The sequence below is a fragment of the Urocampus carinirostris genome, chromosome 2, assembly GCF_059441175.1.
Source record: "Urocampus carinirostris isolate Australia breed hairy pipefish chromosome 2, RoL_Ucar_1.0, whole genome shotgun sequence".
In the NCBI taxonomy this organism is placed as follows: Eukaryota; Metazoa; Chordata; class Actinopteri; order Syngnathiformes; family Syngnathidae; genus Urocampus; species Urocampus carinirostris.
In genome coordinates, this window is record NC_142350.1 from 48,419,296 (window position 1) to 48,438,545 (window position 19,250).

General features: G+C 38.3%; 1 protein-coding gene across 1 annotated transcript; it reads right to left on the reverse strand.

Moving 5' to 3' along the window:
• Positions 1-8,347: 8,347 nt before the first annotated feature.
• nppcl (natriuretic peptide C-like) lies at positions 8,348-15,009 on the reverse strand. The gene is made up of 3 exons (XM_088326863.1): positions 14,861-15,009; positions 12,024-12,175; positions 8,348-8,915 (listed from the first exon to the last, which is right to left on the reverse strand). Exons 2-3 carry the CDS (start codon positions 12,123-12,125, stop codon positions 8,631-8,633), a joined length of 387 nt encoding a protein of 128 aa, XP_088182989.1. The 5' UTR covers positions 12,126-12,175; positions 14,861-15,009; the 3' UTR covers positions 8,348-8,630.
• Between the last annotated feature and the right edge of the window lie 4,241 nt (positions 15,010-19,250).

Below are 19,250 nucleotides of genomic sequence, written 5' to 3' on the forward strand. Positions count from 1 at the left end.
GGTCAGCTGGGCCAGTGCATGCCTTGCAACAGGCCTGCTTTTTTTTCTGCACCCCGACAATGTGAACCCGGGTTCGGTTTACGTCTCGCGGTCGAGGGGTACTCTCTTTCTGCACTATTGAATAGGGGGACTCAAGTTTCTGGTTATTGAAACTCACGGAAAACGAAAAAAATGTAAAGAGAACATTAGATAGTACCAAATGAGCACAGCATTGCAGCAAGATGCCAGACAAACATGGCGGCGCCAACTAGGTATTGATTCCGCTTTTTAACAGAAATACAAACTGCTTTGATGTATTAGTTCATGTGTTTTTGCCTATTATTCAAATTCATGTTTTTTTTACGGAACGGAGGTTGTATTTTGTACCACTAGGAGGCACTAATTATTACACACTGTCCCTTTAAAGGTCAATATAGTAAAAACAGGGGACTTGCATCTTCATGCGATGCATACCAACAAATGGGACCGTCTCTCTCCCTACATGACAGAGAGCTTTCTAACTTGTTGTGCAATGTGAGTTACTTTTAAATGACACTATGGAAATATGACTTTAAAGGGACAGTGTGTGTGGCTCGAACACTAGATGTTGCCGTATTGTGTCGTGCAATCGAAAAATTCAAACTACGGAGACTCAAAGTGACCAAAATACACCTTGGTTTCTTTTCCTAGCCTTTTGCAAGGGTTTTGTTCATTTGGGTTCCGGTAGTAGCAAGATGGCCGAAAATGATGTCAGCTCCCTCTAGGTGAGGCTCAAGGTGTATAAACGAATACAAATTTCCTGACGTACGTGCATTTAAAAAAAGGGAAATCACGTGACAGTTGCTGTATTTTTGCTTAGCACTGAAATTAAATGAATCAACTGTTTTTGACCACTAGGAGGCCCTTATACACACTGCCCCTTTAAGCTTGGTTTTAGAGCTTGTTATGACTTGGACCATGCCCTTAATTATTGGCAAGAAGCAAATATAAATAAAATCCAATTTTTGATCAATTTTAGAACTCCAATATACATATAATATTTTTAGCAATGGCAATTTGCATAAAGTTTAATAATTGATTTGAATAATTTTAGACCGAAGCACACACATGTCTCAAGACACACACTGGGACGTATAAAAGGCAGCAAACCGGTGATCGGATCTCTTCCCGACTTGCAGTGACATTTCAAGTCCAAAGACCATGACCCCTTCATTTTATGCCTTCATCTCGTGGAGAGGGGTCGAAGGGGGGTATTGGGGTTCGCTCTTATGCAAGAACAAGCAAATGGCCTGGTGTTGCCGGGCATTCTACTTGGGTGAGGTTATTGGGGCTAGGGTTTGTTGAAATGTGTGCACAGGAAATAATTGCTTCCATTAAGGTGTTGGTTTGGATAGAAGATTGGATTTGGATGCTTGGAGTGGTTAGGAGCCACATTACCCAATTTGGCCTGCGTTAAAGACCTTACAAAAGCAGATGATTATTGATGTTGTTGGGATTTATTTGTGGTGCCATGTCAAAAAACATAAAGAAAACCGTTTCGGAGCCATTAAGTCATAACAAAACACACACACACACACACACACACACACACACACACACACACAAATCAGGATTTATAAAGTAATTTCAATTTAGATTAAAAAGTTAAGGGTAATAGTTTAAGTCCCCTAGGCTTTGATGTGAGAGTTAAATGGACAGTGTGAATAGTTTTACCTCTAGATGTCGCTGTATTCTGTCGTGCCACTGAAAAGAAGTGCTAAGAGCACAACGAAACAAGATAAAAATAAAAAAAGAAATAAGAAATAAAAAATGGGACAAAAAGGAAAAAAGGACGAAAAAAGGAAAAAAAGAAACAAGACAAAAAGTGAAACTCAAGAAAAAAAAGAAGGAAAAAAGAAAACAATTAAAAAGAAAAATATTGAAAAATGATTAGAAAAAAGATCCAAAAAAGAAGAGAAAAAAATTAAAAAGACATAAGACAAAAAGTAAAACTCAAGAAAATAATAAGGAAAAAAAAAGAAAAGAGAGAAAAAAAAGAAAAATATTAGTCTTTTGATCTTTTATTTTTTAAATTTCTTTACTTTTCTCCATTTTCCTTATTTTGCTTTGTTGTCCCCTACCTTTTTTTTAAAATTTCCGTTTTCCTTTTTTCGAAATTCCTCAAAAAAAATAATTTTCCCATCTTTTTGTCTTTTTTTGAGAAAGGCTAGGTAAAAATTCAAAGCGAAAGGCTTCACTTTTGGTTACATTACACATGACAGCGACATTTAGTGGACAAATATAAAACACTGTCCCTCTAAAAACAGTGGAATGTTTTTATCAGCGCTGTTTTTGTGGAAAACTCCTTTGTTCCAACCTCCCCCGGACCCTGGCTTCAGTGGCCCCCAACTTTATTGAGTGTGCGACCCTTGCAATACTGTACTTTTTGTACTGTAATATTCGCTACTGGTCTCAAAAATTGCAGTGATGCTAAAGGGAGAGGCAAAAGTATGATAACCATGGAAACAAAGCTTACAATTTTCAAGAAGTACGAACATAAACCACTACCTTTGCTAAGTCCCATGGCTGTAACTAATCAACAAACAGGACTATTATTAAAAACAAGACGGAGAAGGGAAAATTATTTGCCTCAATTTCCATTTTGGTCAAATCAAAACGGAACAATGAATAAAAAAAATCAGCGAGCCCGAGTTAAACATGAGCCTTTAGCTAGAAGCTTGTTAAATCTAACAGTTAAGAACATCTCATCCAAAACGGCATACCAGTCAACTTATACGTTTTTATTTCAAATTGTGTGCAGCGTATAGCAATTTCTATATGGGAATCATTTTTTAAAGTAATGTATTTTTAGCGCTTTTAAGTCAATAAAGGCCTCCCAAAGCACTTTACAATGTACTTCATATTACCCATTCACACACCAATTGGGAGTCAGCCAACTCCCTACTTATCGGAAGCATTAGGGATTCACTGTCCTGCCCAAGGATACTTCGACATATAACACGGAGGAGCCGGGAATCGAACCTGCGGCCTCTTGATCCCGAGCCGAGCGCTCTACCTCCTAACCTAATTTTATTAATCAAATCTTGTCTTTACCACTTTTTAGCTCCAATCACTGGTAACAAATGTCAACATCATCCTTGATCGCTAATATTGTCGAGGTATTCCATGTAGTCTGTTTTGCTGGAGTTGTGTTTGTGAGGTTTATTCGCGCTTAATAAGGGGAACAATTGACTGAGGTCGCCAAGTAGGAAAACTCTATCAATATCTATGATTTCTGACGCCGAATTTACACAAAGACTGGCAAATCTACGTCTTGCCACATTTTTTTGTGCCTACTATCAGTCGAGTGTTTGCGGACGTGCACGGCAGCACAGCTGAAGAAGTTTGCTGGCACGCGTGACCCCTCGGCCTTTACGCTCGATAGCTTAAGGTCAAAGAGGGGCCGGAAAGGGCAGGCTAAGATTAGACGGCGGCTGCTGGCGGCTCCGAGCTCTCAACAGAATCTACCAATGGAACAGACGCTATTCCAAACATTGACCCGTCCTACTCAATAACTCAAAATCTACCAGAAGATTTGCAAATGCGTCACTTAAAGACATAAAAGCTAGAGAAAAACACAAACCGCTTAAATCTCTCACACAAAGTATTTGTGGACTCTACAATGCATCATATTAACGACAGAAAGACTATCTCGACCAGGGGTCTCAAACTCGCTGGATGATAGTTTGAGGCCCCCGCCTTGATATGAGAGTTAAAGGGACGGTGTGTATGATATCAACACTGGATGTTGCTGTATTCTGTCGTGCCACTGAAAACGAGTGCTAAAAGAACAACGGAAAAAGAGAAAATAGGAGACTCAAAGTGACCGAAGCGCACCTTATTACTTTTGAAAATAAAATAAAAATCAAATAAAGAATAAAAGAAAAACCAGGGGCAAAATATTAAAAACGAAAAGAGAAAAATGAAAAAAATAACAAAAAGTAAAACTCCAGAAAAAGGGTAAATAAGAATGAAAAAAATTAAAATGAAACATTGAAAGAAGAAAAAGTTGCATTTTTTCCTTTTGTGTTTTTCCTTTTATCCCTTTCTTTCTTTCTTTCCCTTTTCTCTATTTTCCTTTTTTTGTGCATTCCCTCCTACTTCTCTTTAATTCCAGTTTCCTTTTTTGCCTCTTCTCGTATTTTTTCTCCCCTATTTCTTATTCCTTTTCCCCCTTCTTTTTGTCTTTCTATGTGAAAGGCCTGTCATGAACCAAAACAAGATCAGGACCCAAACACGCGACGTTTCTCACACAAGCCTTTTATTTTGAGGAGGTCCAATTCCCACTGGAAACGAATCCGACACACTGAGCAAACTCCCAGGCACCCTCGAGGACCTTCTAGAGCAGGGGTGTAAAACTCATTTTGACTCGGGGGCCACACGATAGAAAAAACATTCTCTTGGGGGCCGGACTAGTAGATTAGAGGGAAAGAAAAAGCGAAAGAAATAAGCAAACGAGAGAGGGTGGGACAAAGAGAAAGTGAGAAAGATAGAGAGAGAGACAAGAGAGAGAAAATGTGAAAAACAAAATAGAGAAATAGTGAGAGATAGAAAAATAAATCTAGAGAAAGAGAGAGGAGAAAGAAGAGAAGGAAAGAAAGTGAGAATGGGAGAAAGAGAAGGGGGAGGCAGGGAAGAGAAAAAAGAAAAAAGGTAGAGAGCAAAAGAGGAACAAAGAAAGAAAGAGACTGAGAGAAAGAGAGAGGGATAGAGAGTGAGGAAATAAGTAGGAAGAGAGAGAGAGAGAGAGAGAGGTGAAAGACCTACATGTAAAGTGTTTTTGAGAGGCACCTGGCTTTGGCAACATCAGGTGGTCATATTTCAACCTGCAGCTCTTTTTTCTCTTGTGCTTCCCTCAGCGCCGTCTCGAGGGCCGGATTCAATCCCTTAGCGGGCCTGAAACGGTCTGCAGGCCGCCTGTTTGACACCTATGTTCTAAAGTGTGTAGATCTGGTCCACTGTTCCACGGCCCGGAAGAAAACCACACTGCTCCTCTTGAATCCCAGATTCGACTTTCTGACGGAGCCTCTTCTCTAGTACTGTACCCCCAAATAGACCTTACCAGAGAGGCTGAAAAGTGTGATTCCGTGAAGAACTCGCACATTACAAAAACATTAACTAATGCATGACTTAAACACATAAAAGCTACAGGAAAAACTCACAAAACTCCTGAAAAGTAAGAAAAAAACGAAAGCGTTATGCAGCATATAAACTACAAAAAGACTTAGGAGTTTAGAAACCTGCGGCTCTAGAACCACATGTGGCTCTTAAGCGCTACCCTGGTGGCTCCTGGAGCTTTTTCAGAAATGTTTGGAAATGGAAAAAGATGGGAGGGTTTAATACATTATTTCAGACGATTTCCTGTGAAAAGACAAACACGATACTAAGATTTTTTCATGTTTTGGTGGGGCGGACCCAAGCAGGGATACATGATTTTTTTTCGGGGGAAAGGGAATTAATAAAGGGCGCTCCAATTATATAAGTCCTCAATTTTTTTTGCAGCTCACCACATAATTGGATTCGTTATGGCTCTTTAAACAAACTGGGTTGCAGATCCCTGCACTAGATTTTTGAAAGCTCACTCAAATATGACGTAAATATTCATGGGCACCTAAAATACGTATTAATACATGATATCAACTAAATAGACTGACTAATTCAAGCATGACGATAAGGAGATCATGTGATTCTCATATGATTCTGTATGGTGGCTGGGGAAGCTATTTATGGTATAGAAGGGATCACTTTGATTACTTGGGAATATTCCACAAGCTCATGTTTCCCTCGGCCTAGAGTGAAATACAGTAGACCCCCGGGAAATAACACAAATCCGCTCTGAGGCGAGGGATTGCGAAAGTAAAATTGGTGTATAGTGGGGGATAGACAACTATTGAGATTATCTCCAAACCCCTCGCACTCCAGATAAAAACCTTAAAATTTAAATGAAAAATCTTATAAAGTAAGTAATGCTTGTGTGTAGTATAAATGCATTTGCAATTATACATGTCAAGGCAACATGAAATTGTATTGTATTGTACATGAATTGACCAGCTCAGTAGCCTAGATGGTAGTGTGCCCGCTTTGAGACTGGGAGGTCACTGGTTCGCGCCTCGGCCGAGTCATACCTAATTGGTAAAATGGCGGCGCCCTCTGTTGGCTGCGGCTGCATCGGCTCGCTACAACGGGTCAGGTGTATCGACATTTCGTTCTGTGTACATTGTTACAAATAATGACAATACAAAGGAAATTATTATTATTAATTATTATTTACTTTCGTGTGACGTAACCTGGTACAGTGGAGTAGCGGGAGGAAGCAAGGTTGGGAGGAGACGGTTCTTATTATAACAGATTCATGCAATATGACCCCAGATTAAAATGTCAAAGTAACAGGAATAAAGACTATAAATTAGCTAAGCGTCCATCTAACCACACCAAGAACTCCAGGTTGCTTTAACAAAAATTGGGTGACAATAATAAAACCTATCAGGGTTGGGTAGGGTTACTTTAACTTGATTACTTTCAATTACTTTTGGATTACTCCAATACAAAATATGCAAATAAAAGACAAAAGACACTAAATATGAATAAAATTATGACTCACAACACGTGGTATGCTTTCTCTCCTGGCTTTGATCTCCGGCAAAACTAACACAAAATGCGACAGAAACAAAATGAAAATAAATCCCAACAGCTTGCCAACATCATTGTTGCCATTCCATGTATTCCGTTACTCCCCAAGCCTGCACAAAATGTAGTCATTTGATTCATATTTAGTTTATTTTGTCTTTTATTAGCATATTTGGTATTGGAGTAATCCAAAAGTAATTGAAAGTAATCCAGTTAAAGTAACCCTACCCAACCCTGCGAATAACATACATCATAATAACAAGTGAGCATTGTCTGTAAATTAACTAAGCCTGCTATCTAGCGGCAAGAAGAGGAACTGCAGGTTTTAGCAAAAACTGGACTTGCACACAGTAGAAGACTGTCTCAGAAAATTACATCAGGATTATTTTCAGTATTGCAATAAAATAAAATCTTACGTTCTGGATTATTACCAAACAACGGAAATATTTCAAGTCTTTGTTTTAACAGTGCCGATTATGACATACAATCAAACACCGACATTCAAAAAAATTCGAGAATATCATGAATACGTATTTTAGTAGGCTGTAAGCATTAGTGAAAAATACTAAAAATCACATTATATATATATATCTTCTGAAGTACTTCCTGAATATAAAACGTCTTTATATTTTTCTCTTTAAACTCCTTAGTATGTGTTTATCATGGAGTGCCAAGTCTAATCCTGTTGTTAATGAATGTTCCTTACGTTGTTATCAAAAATAATATAGACAACTCTAATGTCACTGGATTTATAATGACTCCAGATTGGATTAATTTTTTTTTTTTTAATTGCATTACTGAAAATAAAGAACTTATCACTATATTCTTATTTTCAAGGAAAGTTCTGTATGTAGATCCATTTCTTTAGTTCTCTATGCAAAAAATACAAAAACACGTGAATTTGATCATTGATATTTTGTTTTTGAGTTTGGAAAATAAGTAACTACAGCAGGGGTGTCAAACAGGCGGCCCGTGGGTCGGATCAGGCCCGCGAGAAAACACTGAGGGAAGTGCAAGAAAAAAACAAGCTGCAGGTTGAAATATGTTCACTTGATGTTGCCAAAGCCTGGTGCCTCTCACAAATGTACTTGTATTTCTCTCGATCTCCCTCCCTTTCTCTTTAACACTATCGGTCTCTTTTATCTTTCTTTGTTTCGCTTTGTCTTTTTCTGTCTTTCTACTTTCTTTTGCTCTCTTCCTTTTCTGTCTTGCTTTCCCCCTCTCTCTTCTTCTCTTTACTCCCTCTATTTCTCTTAAGATTTCTTTCTTTACCCCTCTCTTACATTTCATCTCTTTTGTTTCTCATATTCTCTCTCCCGCTTTCTCTCTTGTTGTACCACCGTCTTTCTCTCCCTCTTTCTCTTATTTCTCTCCCTCTAATCTACTAGTCCAGCCCCCGAGAGAATGTTTGTTCTATCACGTGGCCCCCCGCGTTAAAATGAGTTTAACACCCCTGAACAGTATGAACCAACTGCGACTGTGACTTTACACAATGTACTTATATGTATTGTTCAAATTTTTATTTCTTTCATTTTCTTTTTAACCTTTTTGCACATATTCATAATTTTATTTAGTTTCATCTGCACTGATAGGAGAACCCCGCCCAATTTCATTCATCCTCTATGATGACGATAAAGGCCATTCATTCGTTTAAACTACACCGGTGTACCTAATAAAATATCATCAGTGGCAAAAACAGACACAAAGGTAAAACCTATTTATTTGTGCAAATCATAAAGAGTGCGGAAACACGATGGATTGTATAACCTACATTTCTGCTTCTACAACATGAACTCACAGCATGATTGCAAAACATCACAACACTGGCCTTAACATATTACTAAAACTCGTTATCTCATTTACAATGAAATCAATGCAAAAGAAATAAAAGCTTTTCAATGTTAAAAACTATCCTTAATAGTTGAACACTACAGTGGAATTAAAGAACCGCAACAAGCTAGAAACCGATCCCTAAAGTCTGTCCACTAACAGCCCAAACCGCTCATGGAGCCGATCCGGTCCAGTTTCAGGCCGAAGCATCCTCGGTTCCACCCCCTCCGCGAGCGTTCTGCCTCGTGATTGGCCAAGGAGCCCCGGAGGAGGCGGAGCCAGGGCGTCTCGGGCTGGGTGTCGGCCATCTTGGAGGGGAAGTCCAAAGCCTTGGCGTCGGAGGAGAGAGTGGACTGCTCGTCGGCCGGGGAGCTCAGAAGGTTCTCAAGGTCGTCCGTGGTCAGGAGGTCGTTGTAGCGGTCCAGGAGATGCTCCAGTAACTTTGTGAATGAGAATTAGATAGAGGAGAGAAAGTGATCTTCCCTGAACAAACTGTAGTGGAGGGTACGCATTAGAGGTAAGAGCTTAAACCCGAGCCCGACTCATTACGTTCGGGTTCAGGCTGAGCCATGGTTTTCTCTCGCTAAAAGGAAAAAAAAAAAAAAAAAAAAAAAAAATATATATATATATATATTATATATATACCCCCATCATTGTTCTTTTTCTTTGTGAAGGGTCCATACAATGTGTGAATTTCCCTATGGGGATGAATAAAGTATCTATCCATCTATCTATCTACTATAGACTCCGTCCCCCTCTCACACAGCGCAGCCCGCACGCTCATCGCGCAACGAGTGTGCAGACATGCTGAACGTGCCAAGGAGGAATCTATCGAACGGATCCTCCACTAAGAGAGAGGGGGGGGGGAAACAAAGGACAACGACGGGTGGATAATTAAAAAAGGAGAGAAAACTGAAACAAAGGTCACCGAGAGGAGTCTTACTGTCGAGTCCTCACAAATAAAATATAAAAATTCGGGTTTGCTTCGGGCTCAGTCCCTCAAATCAAGTGAACTGGTCGGGCTCGGTAGGGTTTAATTTCTTTAGCTCTAGTATACATTCATATTTTGTTATATCTCGTCCCTACCGACCACTTAACGTTCCCATCGTGCATGAACAGTTCGAGAAATGCATACTAAACTGGACATTCGTGATACCTGTGGCCAAGGAATGTGTATAAATTCCAGTCTCACCAAAGGGTTGATTCCTACAGAATCTTATTACGTGAACACAAGGATTCAGAGTGACAAGATGCTCTAGCGGTCGCATGGGACTCATAGAACTATAACTACTTCCGTTTTATTTAAGGTATGTTTTTTTTTTTTTAAAGTTGTAAACTTGCTCTCGCTAAAGGTTGGGTTTGTACACATTTTCCATGCCCAAATGTAAGCATCTTTTAATTATTTTCAAAGCCGATTTCTCCAGTTCCAATGAAAGAAGAAATCCGGAGTGAACAAAGTATTTTGCAGATCGACAACTACATCTGCGATTCACATATGCAATACTTAATCTTGCGTGTGCTATATCAAGACATTATTTCTAGATCTTCAGTAAATCGCGAATATATCAGAACAATACAAGTATACATTTTTAAATACAATACCTGTAGGGGCCGATGACGCTTCATAGGAAAAAGTCATACTAACTAATGCCAGTTGCCGTTAACCACAACGAAAGAAGGAATGCAATGGCAAAGAGAAGCCACCAGAGAGCAGTGTTTGCATAATTTTTTCAGCAGACTTGTTTTTTTTTTAATCCCATTTTTAACACTATTTCTAATTCATGAAATAATCAAAAAATATCCCTGACTTATCGCTGTAATAGGGTACCAGAATCCCAGTGACATCAACAAAATCACACTTAATCTTTTTGTTTCTGATTTCATTGATGTACCTGTTTTGAAGTGTTGGACATAAAGACATTTTAAAAGCTCTTTGAGTTAAGTGACGTATTGTAGATTATATTTTCTTACGTTCGATGTTGGCAGATGGAAAAAAAAAAACTCTTTAATATACCAATAAAACACTATTTAGATATTGAACAAACTAAATCGACTTTCAGAGATGTGTTTTTTTCACATTACACCAACTTGAATACCGTAAATTCCGGACTATAAGCCACTACTTTTTTCCCCAAACGTTCAACCCTGCGGCTTATTTAGCGATGCGGCCAATTTATGTAATTTTTCTAACAGCCGCCAGCGGCGCTCGAGTACAAAAGGTAAGATTTAGACCGGTGGAATATATGCGCCGAGGAAGGCTGCAACTTCTTTGCTTGTGCACAATTTAAATTAGCGTAGACATATCCTCACCATATAAATTGCATCAAGAAAGACACATGACGCAGCTTTCAAGGTAAAAGCAATCGAGCAGTCCGATAAAAAAGGAAACAGAGCTACTTTACTTTGCGAGTGTGGTGCTAGCGTGATTTTGAATAAGGGAGCGTGGAACGACATCCATTTGACAAAGTCTCTTTTTTGACATCAGTTATAAGGAGGAGGATGAGGACGGTTGACCGTGATTTCTACAAGAACCATATATTTCTTTTGACAAGAACCATATATTTCTTTATTATTAAAGCTTTGAAAACTCTCTCGGTGTACCGTCTTTCTTTGTAAATATGTGTAACCATGTATAATATGTATTTGCAACTGTATATTTTTGTAATGTATTTATTTTAGAGACTTATTCTGCTATGTTTTCCACGGGCGAATACAACGGGGGCTGATGGGAAGTGGAGTAAAGGTGAGACGTGTTTGTGGACGCAGCGGACAATAGTGGATATATATTTTTCCCACCATTACCTTTGGAAATATAATTTTTTTTCCCTTGGATTATTTTCAACGGGACCCGGACTCTGCAGGTCTACATCAAACGTTAAGTACCGGTATTATTTTCCATTCTTTTTGCCGGCTGCGGTTTTTGGATGGTGTACTTTATATTCAATTACAATCGCGGGACTCAGTCGGGTTTGGGTTAATTTTGTGATTGTGTCACATGTTTTGATGTGGGCGCATGCGGCTTATGTACAGGTGCGGCTTGTGTAAGTACAAAAGCGGTTATCCTCTTAAAATGTGGTGGGTGCGGCTTATAATCAGGTGCGCTCGATAGTCCGGAATTTACGGTAATTTTTAATACTGTCATTGACACTTGAGCAAACCTAAATGGATTTACTATGAATGTAAGCATAATCATTGATTTTGAACTTGATTGAATTCTGGGAAGAAGAAAAAAAAACACATTGTGTGAACTATAATAGTAAAATGCTGTAATTGGAAAAAACAAAACTAGTTCACGGATGGCCAAACTAAGGCCCGTGGGCCACACACGTGATGTTTAATCCCGCTTGCAAATATCATAATTGAAAAAAAGAAAAATGTTTCGGTGCTGCTCTTGTCGTCAGTGTCCCTTGGTTTTGTTCAATTTTTGCAATAAAAATCATGTTATTAAAATGTCAACATTTAAAACTTTACAGTAAAAAAATATTTTGTCTTCGAGTAGATCCCGAATCTTTTTCATTAATCTATAGCAACGTGACGAGTTTTGCTACCTGAGTGCCATCGGGGTTGGGGTGAAGAGCGCGAGCCTGAAGAGGGTCCAGGGGGGCCAAGATGAGCAGAGTGGCACTCAAAAGCACGGGACGAAGCAACATGGTGGCAGAAGTGAGGAGTTCGAGAGGTACGGATGAGGAAAAGGGTCAGGCTGTGAACATATTTGTATACAGTTGGGAAATTTCTTCCAGCTCCAATGCATTTAAAATGAATTCATTTATAAGTCAAAAAGAACTGCAGAAAGAAAAACAGTGGTGATAAAAAAAATATATATTGTCATTTTCAGTATTTCCCGTCAAATTTAGCGAGGCACTAGTGGGTGGACAAGCTAGGGGAGACCAGGGGCATGCTCCTTTGTACGTTTTAAACTCAACACATCAATCTGGTGCATTTCACAGCAAAACGTAAAATGAACCGCCTTTTCGTATGTCTATACCACCGGTGGTCCAGTTTTGAGAGTTTGGTGCTTTCACCGCTGCGACCCGGTTTCGAGTCTAGTTGCCTCCAATAGCAAAGTTTCAGAAAAATTGAGACAAATTGTTATACCGATTTCTTAGCAAAAACAAGGGGTTCACAAACCATTAATAAAAAAAAGTAATTATATTTATTAGGAATGAGTGGAGAGGTGTCGTAAAAGGATAGTGGGATGTTTGGACGCGTTCTAAGGGATGGGCAGGGCACCTGTATGATACAGCAGGGATAAACCAGTGAAAGCTGTCGGGCCCTGCAAAACCCATACATTGTTTGTCTATGATTGAATTGATGTACAGAATTGATTTAGTCTAATGGTGCGTGATTGTGTTGAATCAAATGGTGTGATGAGACGTTATTATCCTACAATTACTACCTGACATGTTCATTATTATTTACTTTTGAATGACAAGATGTGATCCATTTTACAGGATATATTGCTATAATAACTGGTTGTATGATTTTAAAAGTGGGAACAAGATAGACTCATTGTAACCTTGCATATGATGATCAACAGAGGAAAAAAAATAAAAATGTCAATCACAAATAAAGTTAAATCTGTTAATTTGAAAGATTCGCATGAATGAAATGCAAAAAATAGAGAGAGAAAGGTGTTATTTTAATACACGCCACTAAATTCACCGTGAAAGTGTTACGATAAAAATCGAGATAATTCAGAAATATTTAACAGTACGCAAATAATTAAAACAGAAAGACTTAAATACAAGCCTGTCTGAGCGCAGGGGAGTTTAACAAGCGGCCTGTGGGCCGGATCAGGAGCAGATAAAATCCGCCCTGTACGCTGAGAGATGGGCAAGAGAAAAATGAGCTGCAGTTTTAAATATGTCCACTTGATGTCCCCAAAGCAGACATTACTCATAAAGACACAGGGTAGCAATGTTTTCACACTTTCTCTTTTGCCCTTTCTCTTGTGACTTTCTTCACTCTTTGTCTCTCTTCCTTTCTCACAGTCTCTTTTACCTCTCTTTAAAAAGCAAGTCTTTTTCTCCCTTTCTTTCGGTATTTGACTTTTTTTTTCTGTCTGTCTTTCTTTCTTTCTGTCCTGCTCTTTTTTCCTCTTTCGCCCTTAAATTTACTTGTCCAACCCACGACTGTTTTTTTTTTAACCGTGTGCCCCCCAAAACTTGAATAAGTTTGACACCCTGACTAAGAGAATGAAAATATTGTGATGAAAGTCTTTCGTCATAAACTATGTCATACATTTTGGATTAATTAAAACTCAACTGATATTGCAAATATTTAAATAATTTTGCAGATTATGGCCCGCAGCTTACAAGTACACTTTTTTACTCATTTTGAGATGGGACATTTCTGTCTATGAGTATTTCAGTGAATAAAGTATCTATCTAGTTGATTTGTATCACAATATTCTCCTTTTTTAGATGGGCCTGCATCTTTCTGGTTTATTTGGTGACTTCTGGTTTCAAATGTCTGTATTATGTTCATATTTTCCCCCTTTAAATTATTGCTAATTTAGTGGTCTGTATTTTTCTGCCTCAAGTTTTAATTTTGCAGATACTTTATTTTTGATCTCTAATAAAATGTTTTCTAGCTTCTGTTCCTTTTGACTATTGCTCAAATAAACTGAATTACTGCAAGGCTTTTTTTAATTTTAATATAGTTTATTATTGTTTGCAGCTTTCTAGTGTACGTTTTTATGATATTCTAATATTTTGAGATGCGGTATGTAAGTTTTTGCCATAGTAAGCAATGTAAAAATAATAAAAGGCTTGTAATATTTTAATTGCCTTGTAATGAATCCAGAATGTATGATTTTTTTTTTTCATCACAGCAAATAAAGAACTTAATCAAAATATTCTCATTTTCTGGGATAATCCTACATTTGAGAGTTTCAGGTTTATGGTTACAAATGTATTATTCTGCTTACCCCTTTCGGGGCGGCAGTAGCTCAGGAGGTAGAGCGATCGTTTTAGGATTAAGGGATCCCAGTTCAAATCCCGGCTTGTCCGTGTTACATATCGAAGTGTCCTTGGGTAAGACATTGAACCCCCAATTACCCCCAATAAGCAGGTTAGCGCCTTACATGGCTGCACACATCACGGCCGCTATTGGGAAATGTGAAGCACAATGTAAAGCGCTTTGGGAAGTCATTGACTTGAAAAGCGCTATATAAATGCACATCATTTCATAAACCATCACTTATTTAGGGGTGTGCATTTTTCTCCCCTCTGATATCTATTAGCACTTTTTTTAAATTTAACATAACCAACTTGAAATTTTGTTCATCAATAAAACAATGATTTTGTAGTGTCTGTATTATCTTGATTTTTTCCCCCTGAAAGTCCTGTATAAATAAACATAAAGAAAAGTGAAACCTGCTCACCTGTTTGCTGCTCAGCGACGTGTGTGTTGTGGTCTCAGGCACTCAGTGAGTCTTCTCCATCCCTGGTCCGGTCCTACTTGTCAGTTTAAGGGCACCTGCCGAGAGCATCACTATCTCACCAGAAAGGCCCCGCCTCCTCTTCACTCTCCTCCTCGCCCGCTCTGGAGGAATTGAAATGATGATGCTTGTCCCCCACCCACACAACCTCCTCCTCCACCTTTTGTTTGTCCTGGTGGCAGAGGCTGAACGTTGGGGCAATTAGGATATTTTTTTTTGTTTTTAATTTATCGCAATGAGGTTCAAAACCTCGGTTTTAGAATGTGGGCACATTTTCCCTTCTGTAATTTATTTTTGAAGATGTTCTTCCCCTGAGATTTGATCTGCAACCTCAGTGGAACTGTTTAAATCTAGGCTTAAACACACTTCTAGCATATGAATAACTTATTTTATGTTGACAATATCTGTGTATTATTTGTTATTGCAACATCCGTTGCAGCCTGGTCATCCTGGAAGGGTGATTACATCATGTGCAGTCCCTTCTCAAAGTTTCTTCAAATTCCTTATGTCGAGGTTTGTGAGTTTTTCCTTGCCCTCATGTAGGTTTTAGATCAGGGCATGGTGTCATAATAGTAATAATAGTTACTATTATGTTAGCCCTTTGAGACTCCTTGTGATTAAGGGCGTCACAAATAAAACATGACTTGACATTTACAAACTTCGGCAAAATAAGTCTAGTTTCCCAACCATTGGCTTTTGAAATGAAATATTTGAAAAAAAGCAAAATGTTCTCAATTAACTGGCTTGTAATTTGGCTAATCTTACGTAACAATTCTCTCGTTTTTCTGGAAATATTTTAAAATGAAAACATGAGAAAAAAAATTAAATGTCCAAAATTACAAATGTACTAAAAACAATAAAATAAAAATGATATTTAAAGCGTGGTCTTCTTTAGTTTTATATTAATTTAAAGTAGAAATAATATAATGAATGCATAAAATTATTTATAATTTACTCATTTGACCATGTAATCAACCTTTAAAAACTTAAAAATATTGCAATCGACCAAAATCGAAATAGTTTTCTTATGTACAAACTAAAAAATATAAGTAATCTTTTTTTTAAATAGTGAAATGTAAGAATTGTAAAATGAACTAGTTAAAATGTATTAACTTGTAACTCAACCGTTTCAATTGAGTAAATCAAAATGAAAAGTATGATCTTCATAATGTCTTTATTTGAATTTAAATGAGAAAATTACCTTAAGCAAAAATGATTAGAATAATTATTGCAATGCAAAGGTAATTTTACAATCTGATTTTATTTAAATTTGTCACTTTTGTAAAAAGTAAATAAAAAGTACACTGCTCAAAACAGGCTTTAAATAGTGCAATTAAACATTGCAAGTTACTTTTGTCTTTTGATTATTTTGTTTCCATCCCACTTGCAAAATGAAAACTATCCTTCGAGCAGGTCCAATCTGCTAACCAAAAGTGATATAACGACATTGCCTACTCTCCTCTTTTTGTCTCAGGTCTTTCCCAGCATGCACCGATCTCCCGTCCCTGTTAGGTAACTTACATTCTGTCATTGCCATATGCTCCCTAAAACCCCCTGCCGCCAAAATATAACGCTTGCGAGAACTTGAACACACTCGTTTCTTTAAATTCCAAAAATTCTCAAATCAAACTGCATATAAAACCAAAGAAGTATTTCAAAGTGGGTCAAGCTTAAATGAAGCGACATTTCTAGGGGCTTTATGTAATTGCTTATAAATCCCCACGGTGAGAAATTCCCCTCTTATATTTTCGGGAGAGGACAACGTGTAGGCGAAAGGGAGAGATTAAAAATTGTGAGAGGGAGGCAAGGAGGAAGGCGGGTGGGGGTTTGAACTACCGTGCGTGTGATGTCAGAAAAGAGATGAGCGCCGTGGGAGGGTATAAAAAAAAAGTGGGCAGAGGGAGTGAAGGAGAAATAAATCACCAGGCGTAGACCTAAAAAATACAGGATGAGTGCAGTGAAGCCAACCTACGACAAAAGCAAAATGTCAGATGGGGAAGCAAGGCTTGTTAGTACAAATGACCAAAATGGGAAGGAGTAGCTGATGCGATGAGGAAGCTGCAGAGGGAAAACTGAGAGGAGAGCAGAGGTTGTGACACATCACTGTCCAAACAGACCGACAAGTCATTTGTGTTGATAACAAGCAGAAGGTTTAAAGGGTGATGCAAGCTTTCATGCATGGCAGCGAAGTGATTTTTTTTTGTTTTCTCAAAGAATTCTACAGTAGACCTCTGGGTATGGCATCCCAAGCTTATATTTTCATGTTACAATGTTTTTCGGTCCCTAATTTTCAGTATTTCCCCACAATGTGACATCACTGTCACATTTTTACGTGTCCAAAAACCTCCAAGAGTTTCTCATGTCTTTAATACGCTAGTCTGCTATTGGTCACCGTGAGAAAAGATACTGGTCTGCTGTTGGTTTGCTTCACAGCATCATGCTGATGCCCATGTGCTATTGACTGAACTACCTCCCATACTGAATTGAATTGTCATAGATAATGTAGAAAAACATTGTATGCAAAAAGATTAGACATGGCACTCCATGGTAAATGCGCAAAAGGGACTTTAAAAAGCAAACAAATACAAAAATATTACCGGTAAGTTAATTCTTAGGGAATGGCCAGTTTTGATAAAAGAACAACAAAAAATAGTGCAACAACATTGAGAAGCAAACAAAAAAAAAAATCCCAAGAAAGTCACAAGATATTTTTTCTGCGCTCGTTTAGGAGAGCAACCGTCTTTGAGTCTACCCATGTTTTGTTCAGAATCTTGTGAAATAAACTTAGCTATAGGACCTGGTCACTTGCAATTATGGTAAAGGGAGAAGCAAGATGATGACAACAATGGAAACAAAGCATGAGATGATTGAGAAATACAAAAGGAATATGGCCAAAACCAATCGGCGACCTGGACAATTATTAAGAATAAGAAGGCTTTAAATCAACCAAGACTTCTTAGGGCAGAACGATTTTTCAAAGTTTGAAAAGTTCTTAATTTCAAATCCACTGCTGCCGTCTAGTCACCCCCTTTTGCTCCACCTACTAACTCCGCTGTACCAGCTCAAGTCATTTCACACCAAAGGCAAATAAAGTGTCATTTTTCCTTTAATGAGTAGATTTATGACATTATTTAAACAGATATGTATATTACATATAAGTACTGTATTTTCACCACAATAGTGCGCAGCGTGTGAAAGGGCGCAATCTCCATAGCTGATTCTATTTGTATTCAACACATACATAGGACGCACTGCATGATAGGGGGCGGCTGCCTTACAACAACATTATCTAGCATACAATTGTGCACATTTAAAAATAAGGCAGGAAGAACAGTTTGGTTGGTGGTTTATTCAAGTATGGATTACAAAGTAAAACACACGGATTAAAAACTTGTCAGAATGTTTTTCAGTTTGCTTCACCCACCATTGATTCATGAATCTTCAATTTTCTCTCGGATGCTTGTTTTCCATGTTCATCCGCTAAGCGTATAAATGAACACACCATGGTGGTCAAAAACAGGGAAAGCATTAAATGAAGGAGTAGGATTTTGAATTTACGGTAATTATTATTTGGGGGGAAATCTCTCTCAGCCTCCAGTAGCACAATAACTTTTAAATTGCTAGATACACAACAGCATTAGCATTCATGAGTACTTCAGCGAACCATAGACTCATAGCGCGTGACGTTGTGTCTTCTGCACAAGCAGGACACTTGTTGTGTTCGCATTGGAGTGAGAAAACTGCATACAAGTCGCATTTAGTTGGAAATGTAAACAATCCCTCAAAAACATCAGATTTCACCCAAAACTTGTAAATGAGCATTAAGCTCTGCAGTTTAACCTAACCTACATACCCGCCCAAATCTCACCCTTTATTAGTTACGCCCACACTTTACACACAGCTTCATGTTGTTGTCCTCAGCTACATCCGCCGCTTTAAACAGCACGATAGAGCGGGTCGCACAATTTGAAGAAAGTCTGAGACTTTTATGTACGCCCTATGGTCGTGAAAATACAGTCATGCTTACTGTGTACTATTGGTTTTTATTTCAATGTTTTTATCTGAGGTACCAGGGGTTCGGAATCTATTAGCTATGCATTATAATAGGATTCCATCCCCAGTTATGGATTAATCGCACAATGTGATCCCTACCCCAGAAAGGATTCACGTCATTTCCCAGGGGTCTACTGCACTGCCTAAATGAGTTTTCTAGCACTACATTTACATCATGATCTTAACATTAGTTGCCACATTGTGATCATTTATCAGGTAAAATTTCTTTATGGATGAAAGCAGCCCGTTGGACGGTGATGTGACAAAATGACAGCGACGC